This window comes from Aegilops tauschii, chromosome 1 (genome assembly GCF_002575655.3).
Source record: "Aegilops tauschii subsp. strangulata cultivar AL8/78 chromosome 1, Aet v6.0, whole genome shotgun sequence".
NCBI lineage: Eukaryota > Viridiplantae > Streptophyta > Magnoliopsida > Poales > Poaceae > Aegilops > Aegilops tauschii.
The window spans coordinates 246,113,439-246,123,890 of NC_053035.3; the positions used below are offsets into that span (position 1 = coordinate 246,113,439).

At 51.8% G+C, this 10,452-nt stretch overlaps 1 protein-coding gene across 2 annotated transcripts; it reads right to left on the minus strand.

Moving 5' to 3' along the window:
* Positions 1–6,783: 6,783 nt before the first annotated feature.
* On the minus strand, positions 6,784–10,075 carry LOC109768200 (benzyl alcohol O-benzoyltransferase). Of its 2 annotated transcripts, XR_012205857.1 has the most exons (3): positions 9,420–10,075; positions 8,321–9,319; positions 6,784–7,006 (listed from the first exon to the last, which is right to left on the minus strand). XR_012205857.1 is itself a non-coding variant. In XM_020326942.4 (2 exons), the coding sequence occupies exons 1-2, from the start codon at positions 9,864–9,866 to the stop codon at positions 8,375–8,377; spliced, it is 1,392 nt and encodes a 463-aa protein (XP_020182531.1). In that variant the 5' UTR covers positions 9,867–9,989; the 3' UTR covers positions 8,199–8,374. The 2 variants fall into 2 exon arrangements, 1 of the variants encoding a protein (XP_020182531.1); XM_020326942.4 differs by lacking the exon at positions 6,784–7,006 and having other exon boundaries at positions 8,199–9,319; positions 9,420–9,989.
* Positions 10,076–10,452: the final 377 nt, after the last annotated feature.

Here is a 10,452-nt window from a genome sequence, read left to right on the forward strand (position 1 = left end):
AAGCGGGTCATAAGTGCGGTAAGGGCTGCCATGGACTTAAGCTTTTCTTGGCCGAGGTGTCGGGCGAGCCACTCGTCTCGGACGCTGTGTTTAAAGGCCGCGAGGGCGTCAGCGTCCGGACAATCCACAATTTGGTTCTTTTTAATTAAGAACCTGGTCCAGAGTTTCCGGGTTGATTCCCCGAGTCGCTGGACTATGTAACTAAGGTCATCGGCGTCCGGAGGCCGAACTTAGGTGCCTTGGAAGTTGTCTCTAAAGGCATCCTCCAAGTCTTCCCAGCTGCCAATAGAATTTTTTGGGAGGCTGTTTAACCAGTGTCGTGCTGGTCCCTTTAATTTGAGCGGGAGGTATTTGATGGCATGGAGATCATCACCGCGGGCCATGTGGATATGGAGAAGAAAATCTTTGATCCATACTGCAGGATCCGTCATACCGTCGTATGATTCAATGTTCATGGGTTTAAACCCTTCTGGGAACTGGTGCTCCATCACCTCATCGGTGAAGCATAAGGGGTGTGCGGTGCTTCTGTATCGGGCGATAGCGCGACGCAGTTCGGATGAAGTCCGTATGCGGTTTTTGGCCCGGGTGAGGTTGTGCCTATCGCGCCAGGCCTGATGGCCGTCCTCCCGCGTTGGAGCACGTCCCCTCGATCCATAGATTGATCTTGTCTGAACGGATCTATTGTCCAGGTCCTTGTGTAGCTCGTAGGTATAGCCCGGGGCTGTTGCCTCCTTGCCTCGATGGTGGGGTAGCACGGGCTGGTGTTCCGCGTACGTAGCTGGTCTGTCCCGTCCACGTGGTGGGCGGTCAGGTTCGTCAGCAGTTTTATTCTTTGGCGGTATTGTCTCAAGGGCATCATCGTCGAATTGTGGTAGTAGCTTGCGCTTCGGGTAACTCTTAGTTGGGCATTCGAGGCCATATTCCTCGGCTGCCAGGACACTAGTCCATCTGTCATTGAGTAAATCCTGTTCAGCTTGAACCTGCTGCTGCTTCTTTTTTAGGCTTCTCGAAGTGGCGATTAGCCGGCGCTTAAAGCGCTCTTGTTCGAGGGGTTCCTCTCGCATGATGAAGTCTTCGTCGCCGAGGCTCACATCCTATTCAGAGATTGGTAGGTAGTTACTATCCTCCGAGTCCTCGTTCCCGACAGGGTCGTCGGGGTTAACTTGCCCATCCTCCCAATCGTCCTGTTCGGATGTTGGCTCGACAGGGGCTTCGGGGTCTTCGGCATTCTCCGGAGTGTTATTGTCTCCGGTGCCGGTATTGCTGTCTTTGTCGCGACGCAATTTTGAGCGACACCGCTGGCGTCGACGCTTCGGAGGTGCCTCAGCAGGCTTGTCCTCAACCGGATCCTCCTTGTCATCGTCGCTATCCTCTTTGGGTGTGTCCACCATGTACACGTCGTATGTGGCGGTGGCCGTCCATCGTCCGGTAAACGGAGGGTCTTGGCCTTGTTCGTCTCCAGCATCGCCGTCCATACCGTCGATGTCTTCGGAGGCGTAGTCGAGCATGTCGGTTAGATCTTCGACAGTGGCTATGAAGTGGGTGGTGGGTGGGACGTGAAATTCCCCGCTCTCAGCCCCTAGTCCGGGTTGGGCATAATTCAGAAGCAATTCTTCTGTAAGGGCGAGGGATCGCATAAGGTCTAGAGCCTCGTTTAGGAGCGAGGTTTGGACAGAGAAGCGAGGGTCTGCAGGGCTGACCGGGGCGAGAGACTCCCGACCGCGCTCACTCGACGAGGACCTCGAGAGTTCAGATTTTGAGTCTGAGGGAGAGTCCGGTACTTTAGCAACAAGGGGAGCTCGGTTCGTCTTTGGGTTTGCTGATGACGCCGTCCCCTCCAGATCTCCGATAGCAACTTCCATAATTGCAGGGAGTCCGGTGGGCTCTAAACTCCCGTCTTCGGACCTGGTAGTGTGCTCTGGATCTAAGGCCGGAGTGGCGGTTGGGACCGCAAACCCTTCGAAGATCAAGTCTCCACGGATATCAACGACATAGTTCAGATTTCCAAAACTGATCTGATGACCAGGGGCGTAGCTGTTGATCTGCTCCAAGTGGCCAATCGAGTTGGCACGCAGTGCGAAGCCGCCGAATACAAAGATTTGACCGGGGAGGGGAAGTCTCCCCTGAAACAGCATTATTGTAGAAGATCGAACGAGCCATCGAACCTTCTATCGATAGCACAGAGGAACTCTCAATGAAAGCACCAATGTCGGTGTCAAAACCGGCCGATCTCGGGTAGGGGGTCCCGAACTGTGCGTCTGAGGATCGAAGGTAACAGGAGGCAGGGGACACGATGTTTACCCAGGTTCGGGCCCTCTTAATGGAGGTAATACCCTACTTCCTGCTTGATTGACTTTGATGAGTATAGGGGTTACAAGAGTTGATCTACCTCGAGATCGTAATGGCTAAACCCTAGATGTCTAGCCTATATGATTGTGATTGCCTCTACAGACACCGGAGGGGCCTAGGGTTGTACAGAGTCAGTTTACAGAGAAAGGAATCTTCATATCCGAACGCCAAGCTTGCCTTCCACGCCAAGGAGAGTCCCATCCGGACACGGGGGAAAACCTTCTATCTTGTATCTTCACGGCCCACCAGTCCGGCCCACGTCACATAACCCGGACGCCCGGGGACCCCCTAATCCAGGACTCCCTCAGTGACCTTGATCGACACCTTGTCCAACACTTCTTCGATGCCCTCCACACCTTCGGAGGTGTATAGACTTTTGTAAAAATCGAGTGTCATTTGTTGCATGTCAGTCAAATATTTGATTAATTGGCCATCCGCCTTCTGCAAGACCTTTATCAAATTTTTCCACCTCATCGATGCCCTGAGATGAAATAAGTCAGTATTTTGGTCCCCTGCTAATGGCCACACTATTCGTGACTGATGTCGCCACATATGCTCCTCGTGAAGATATAGCTCTATTAACGTGTCATTTACTTCGATATGACTCGACCCGGTCATTAACGGATCATTCCACAACTGATATAGATGAAGTTTAAGATTTTTTTATCTCAGCTCTCACACTTTCGAAAGTCTCTTTACTCCGATCGCCCAGATTGCTTGCAAGTGCAACGAGCTTTGCTTGGACATCGGCGGCCGTTGGATTACGACTGTTCGACTCCCTTGCAGATCGAACGACTCTCTTCATGTACGCATGGGTTCCCACATAACTTCCTACCTGGATTATTTCTCTATTTTCTATGGGCATTGATACGTCTCCAACGTATCTATAATTTTGATTGTTCCATGCTATTATATTATCTGTTTTGGATGTTTTATATGCATTAATATGCTATTTTATATGATTTCTGGGACTAACCTATTAACCTAGAGCCCAGTGCTAGTTCCTGTTTTTTTCCTTGTTTTAGAGTTTCGCAGAAAAGGAATACCAAACGGAGTCCAAACAGAATGAAAATTTTGCGATAATTTTTCTTGGACCAGAAGACACCCAGGAGACTTGGAGTGCAAGTCAGAAGAGCCACGAGGCGGCCACAATGGTGGAGGGCGCGCCCAGGGGGGCAGGCCCCCCGACCTTGTGGGCCCCTCGGTGACCCCCTGACCTAGATCTTCCTCCTATATATTCTCAAATATCACAAAAACTTCCAGGGTAGCCACGAAACCACTTTTCCACCGCCGCAACCTTTTGTACCCGTGAGATCCCATCTAGGGGCCTTTTCCGGCGTCCTGCCGGAGGGGGATTCGATCACGGAGGGCTTCTACATCAACACCATTGCCTCTCCGATGAAGCGTGAGTAGTTTACCGCAGACCTACGGGTCCATAGCTAGTAGCTAGATGGCTTCTTATCTCTCTTTGATTCTCAATACAAAGTTCTCCTCGATGTTCTTGGGGATCTATTCGATGTAATACTCTTTTGCGGTGTGTTTTCCGAGATCCGATGAATTATGGATTTATGATCAGCTTATCTATGAATATTATTTGAATCTTCTCTGAATTCTTATATGCATGATTTGATATCTTTGCAAGTCTCTTCGAACTATCCATTTGGTTTGGCCAACTAGATTGTTTTTTCTTGCAATGGGAGAAGTGCTTAGCTTTGGGTTCAATCTTGTGGTGCTCGATCCTAGTGACAGAAGGGGAACCGACACGTATTGTATTGTTGCCATCGAGGATAACAGCTTGAGTTTATCCCGCTACATCATGTCATCTTACTTAATCGTTACTCTGTTCTTATGAACTTAATACTCTAGATGCAGGCAGGAGTCGGTCGATGTGTGGGGTAATAGTAGTAGATGCAGGCAGGAGTTAGTCTACTTGATATGGACGTGATGCCTATATTCATGATCATTGCCTTAGATATCGTCATAACTTTGCGCTTTTCTATCAATTGCTCAACAGTAATTTCTTCACCCACCGTAATAATTTCTATCTTGAGAAGCCTCTAGTGAAACCTATGGCCCCTGGGTCTATTTTCCATCATATAAGTTTTCGATCTACAATTTCAGTTTCCTATTTACTTTCTTTGCAATCTTTTACTTTCCGTTCCATAAACCAAAAATACCAAAAACATTACTTTACCGTTTATCCATCTCTATCAGATCTCACGTTGCAAATAACCGTGCAAGTTGGTGTTTGTTTGTGCAGGTATTCGGTGGCTTGCGCGTTGTCTCCTACTGGATTGATACCTTGGTTCTCAAAAGCTAAGGGAAATACTTACTCTACTTTGCTGCATCACCCTTTCCTCTTCAAGGGAAAAACCAACGCAAGCTCAAGAGGTAGCAGGCATCGACAACATCAAGTTTCAGGAAGATGGGTGAGTAATCGGCCATTGCTGCCTTAAGATGTGCAACACACGAGAAAGGAAATTGGGCACACCATTCGACCGATCTTAAGGCCCTGTTTAGGCGAACCCTAATAAAGGATCCACCTACCACCTTTGTTTCAACTATCCATGGCCTTCATTGGAAACCCGGATCAACCAGTCCACTTAGGTCGACGACATTTCGGAAGCCCTAGATTTGCATCTGTCTCCATTGCCCTATTCCAGCGCGCTCGTCAGAATGGAGTACCTCGTTAAAATCTCCAATGCACAACTAAGCGAGGTCCTGCAGCACCACGAGGGTTTTCATCGTGTCCCAATTCATATGGCGTAGGTGTGTTTGAGCTTCCCCTAGAAGCACGAAATTCTCCAAGGGCGCCCCCAAGATCAGTTACCTTAGCATCTATGTGATACTTTGAGTAACCTAAAAACTCAATCTTTATTTCATTATTTCAAAACATTGCCAAACCATAGATAGATACATAGACACAAAGAAAGCCCTGATAAACCTTTTTTTTCTTTTATGATAAAGTTCAAAAATCTGCGCCCGACGAATTTCAAACTCGAGACCCTAGACATCGTGCAAACCACGGTAACCGATGGGACACCTTTGTTGTTGTGACTAGAATACTTATTTTCTCCTCTTCAAATATAACGCTAAAAGAAAACGTGGTTTCCCTGTTTTGGTATTATTTATGTTCAGTTTTTGTTTTGTCGGTTTCTCTTCTTTTCTTTCCTTTTTCTCTTTCTCTTTCTTTTTTGCATTTTTAAATTTCTTCAAATCTTCCCCTAGAATACATGAACATTTTTAAAATTCGCTATTTTTTCAAATTCGTGTTTTTTTAATCCACAAACCTTTTTCAAAATCCTTGAACTTTTTTTCAAGACACGTGAACTTATCTTCAAATTTGTGATTTTTTCTTAAATCCGTGAACTTTTTTTTCAAAATCCATGAACTTTTTTTAAAATTGATGAACTTTTTTTCAGAATTGAAGATTTTTTTTCAAATTTGTGCGATTTTTATCAAAATTGATGATTTTTTTTAAAAAAATCGGTGAACTTTTTTTCAATATCAGTGAGCTCTTTTCATATTTGTGAACTCTTCCTTCAAAAGTGATGAACTTTGTTTCCAAAATTGATTATTTTTTTAAACCGATGAACTGCTCTCAAATTTGTGTTTTTTTAATTGATGATTTTAAAGAAAAATCAATTAATTTTTTCAAGTTCGTGTTTTTTTCTATATTTTTGTGAATTCTTTTTCAAGTTTATGTCTTTTTCTAAATAATTTATAGTGGGTATATAATATATGTTATATGCAGTACTAAGGGTGAAATAGTGCAGTTTCCTAGTATAGTACACAACAATGCGAGGTCGGTCTAGTGGTTAACGTGGTAGAACGTGGACAATGTCATGTTGAGTTAGATCCGTCCTTCTCGCAGTATTACTGACAACTTTTTTTCTTCGTGTTTCCTTTTCAGCATGTTGCTGGGCCGTCCTGCTAGGCGCTGCGTGCGAGCGCCAGCAGTGCTAACCGGCGCTTAGGGCGCCGAACAGGAGCACTCCATAGAAAGACAGACAGATAGGGCGACGACTGGATAGGCCAGAAATATTCTAGAGGTCCGTTCTAGCCTGATATTGGGCTAGCAGCATCTAGCTACAGAAATGGGCTGGGACTTTGGGCTAAATTATTGAGAGAAAATTATTTGTTACTAAAAAAACTTGATGAATTATTTTCTCTCAAGAAAAACTTGATGAATTAAGCAGAAACCCAGGACGTGGAGGACACGTTGATGTCACAAAAAAAAGGGTGGAGGAGCATGTACTACGGCAGGAAACTGACTCAGGGCTGTCCAGGCTATCGCTATCTCTGGCTAGTGGAAGGCCCATTAGCAACAAGAAAGGCAGCCAACACCCTGAAAATGCAGAGTTGTTTCGTGGAGACAGGCATATACACACAGCAACAGGCAGCAGAGAGTGGCATGGCACAGTACAGTACTTCTGTTCAAAATGGTATGGCAATACATTGGAATTATTGAAACAGACACATACAAAGTCACCCTTACAACCCATGCGCGCCCGTCAGCCGCAGTGCATCCGACGAGCCTTGTTCACTCCGCTCCATCACAAGCGTTGTACAAATCAGCACCACACACCCACTGTGGATTATATAAGTTCTACAACTAACAACAACTGTTCACTAACAAATAACCGCACCCGCGTCGCTCTTCAGGGGGCGGCTCAGGTGACCTAACCCCGCCGCCGCCGCCACCCCCTCCTGCTCCCTCCCCCTCGCCGCCGTCGGGCGTTTGCCCGGCGGCTGCCGGCGGCGGCGGGCCTTTTCTCTCCCGTCACGCATGGAGGCCAGCCCTGGACGGCGCGCCGCGCGTCGCGGTGCTGCACGCCGGCGTGGATCTGGCCCTCCGGCCTCTTCTACGGCGCGGTGGCGCTGGATGCTGGGGCGGCGACCCCAGGGAGCGGCGGCCCCCTCCTCTCTTCCTCGCGGTGGAGGAGCGGCGGCTGACCGTTTGGCGGCGGATCGGGGCGTTTCTGCTCGGATCTGGTGGGCGCGCGCCGTCGGCGGGATGCGGCGGTGCTGGCCGTCCTGGGCCGCGTGGGTGGCAGGGCGGCTGCGCGTGGTGGAGGCCCCGGCTCCTCTGGCCCTTGGCGGCATGGAGGGCCTGGTGGTTGGGTCGGCGCCATGTGTGGTTTGCCCTCCGGACAGACCTGATCTGGCCGGTGCGACCTCAATGTGCGGCGGCTCAGATCGGCGGCGACCCGTGCACACGATGCTTGATGGAGGTTCCTTCAGCGGATCCGGGTGAAAACCTAGTTCTCGGCTTGATGCCAAGACCGGCGTTGGCGGCACTCTTTTGTGTCATTACCTTCTTGAAGGCCTCGCCGTGGAGAAGCTCCAGACCTCTATCTGCTACCTCCGGCGGAAACCCTAGATCAGTAGATCAGATGACGGCGGCGCGTTGGTGTCGTTTCCTCCTTGGGGGCGTCATTCTTGAAGGCGTACACGGGTTCGAGGAACCAGTGGGCGGCTCTTTTTTGGTGGAGCGGTGATTCATCCTGCACATTGATGACGGCGGATCTCGGCGGCGTGGTGCAGTGGAGACTCGGTGCCCGATGCGCGGTGCTGGACTCACGCAGGAGGGGGTTGCTGGCGTCGATGGCAGAGTGGCCTGACAAGGTAGAAGCCTCAATATCTGCTCTGAAGACGGACCAGTGAAAGATGGCGGCGACGACACATGTGAGTGCGTCAGATCAGTTCATGCCCCAGACCCGGTATGTGGCTCGGCTGGGGCTTCTGGCTTTTGATGATAGGCATAGGTGAGTGGACTGGGTATTTGGCCCAGCTAGCGCCCCTTCATCATATGATAGGAGTAGTGGCATATGATGCCAAGATGGCGGTTTCAGGCATATTGTTGTAATACTTTGTAAGGTTCTCGAGAATAATCAATAAAGTGGCCGCATGCATCTCCCAGATGTAGAGGCCAGGTTATCCTCTTTTTCTAAAAAAAATAACCGGGTACTAATTACGGACAGCGAAACGGACGATGGGACAGCGCACGCGCGCGCTCGCTGATTCAGAGCGCAGATTTGATCATGGCGGGAAACATGTCGGGGACGTCGACGGCCGGGCGCAGCAGCTTGCCCATCTCCTCCACGAACTTGTCCATGGCGGGGCCAGGCAGGCACATGGGGATCACGATGCCGTCCTCGCCCTTGCCGTTCTTGAACGGGATCAGGAAGCTGGCCACCCCGGGGATGGCGCCCACGCCGCCCTTCGCCGGCCCGCCGTACACCGGCCTGCCCCACCCGAAGTCCAGGTCGCCGAAACCGGCCTTGGTCACGTCCGACGCCAGGTACGCGCGCACCACCGTGAAGTGCGGCCGCCCGCGCTGCACCATCAGGTCCGCCACCGACCGCAGGTACTCCACGTCCACCTCCGACTTGGCCTCCTTCACCAGCTTCACGGCGTAGGTCAGGGGGTTCGCGCACAGGTCGCCGGAGGCCGACACGGCCACCGGGAAGGCGAACGCGTTCCCGTAGTAGCCGGCCGGGATTGCGCTCGCGCCGCCCTGCTTGCCGCCGCGGGCGTTGACGATGCAGATCATCCGCATCACCTCGTCGGCGTCCGGGGCCAGCGCCACGGTGCGGCACTTCCACAGGCTTCCCGTGAGGACCTCGAACGTGGTGGCGCGCTTCCGGAGGCCCGGCGCCAGGTGGGACCGGATGGCGGCGACCTCCCGGGCCCCGAAGAAGAAGGAGCGGTGCGCCATCTCGTCGAGCGGCACGATGGTGCCCTTGGTGTCCGGCACCTCGTCGTACTCCCGGTGCGCGAAGCCAGGGCGCGGCGGGTTCCGCGCCTCCAGCAGCTCCCGCTCCCACACCGGCCGCAGCGACGGCGCCGCCGCGCCTCGCGCCAGCTCCGCCACGGCGGCCAGGAACTGCACCAGCCCCTGCGCGTCCGCCATCGTGTGCATCAGCCGCACCGCCAGGATGAAGCCTCCACACGCCAGGCGTGTCACCTGAACGAACGAACAACGGTCAGCCATGCATCGATCACGCTCGCACGTGCACACAAACATGCGTTAGTGTTTCGGTTTCACGAAAGAAAGGCAAAGTTACCTGAAAGAGGAGGAGCGGGGTTCCGAGGACTTCGGACGAGCCAGGGACGTCGAAGATGAGCTCCTCGAGTCCCGGGAAGGGCGGCTGCAGAGCGTCGCCGAAGTGCTCCAGACGCACGTCGGCATCGGCCTCAATGAAAAGCACGCCCTCGCCAGTGCAGTCGACGGCGAGCTTGCGCCCTTCGAGCTCCCTCAGCCGGCCGGCGAACGGGTAGTAGTGCACGAGCGCCCTGGCCACGGCGTCCCGTACCACCGCCGCGGGGTCCCTGCCGCCCATGGACGCGTCGCGCCGGTAGAACTGGATGATGGGGATGTGGAACCGCAGGCCGTCCTGGTCGTCGATGTCCGAGAGACGCTTCAGCTCCCGGGGCGTCGGCCCCGCCGGCGTCACCAGCTCGGCCGCCTTCCTCCTCACCGTGAACCTCAACGACGCCGCTGGGCCCGCCATTACCACTGTCTCAGGATGATTCTCAGCTAACTCTCGAGAAGGAGGGTGAGAAGGTGATCAATGGTGCTTGCGGTGAGCTGGTGTGTTTGCTGCTGCTAGGTTTGTGGAGAAAGAGTGGCATTAGCACGCATATATATGCACGCGCGGCTACACAGTGAGAGTGACGGCGACCGTGAGATATAGTATGTGTAAGCAACTGGGTCGAAATTAGGGAGCAGTTTACTGACGCTCTCTTCTTTTTTCCTTTGGCAGACTATGATTTGTCGTCAATAATAATTCTGTGTGGACGAGCAATGGGGGAGATGGAGGACTGACTTGACCAAGGCCAACGCGGTGGGTCGGGTCGGGTGGTGTGAGGGTGTGAGCTCTGGTGAGTCGTGAATTCGTGATCCATGTGTGTGCTAGCGGGACTCCAGGCTTCATGATTGGAAAAGGGGTCAGCCTCCGGCAGGTCCGTTTGTTTGGGAAATGGATGGCTCAGATCGTGAGATACAGATGGGAGAAACTGCATGGACACTTCTTTGAGAATTTTTTCACGGTAATACATATCTCATTCATATCATAACTTTTGAGTCTTATGGCTGGC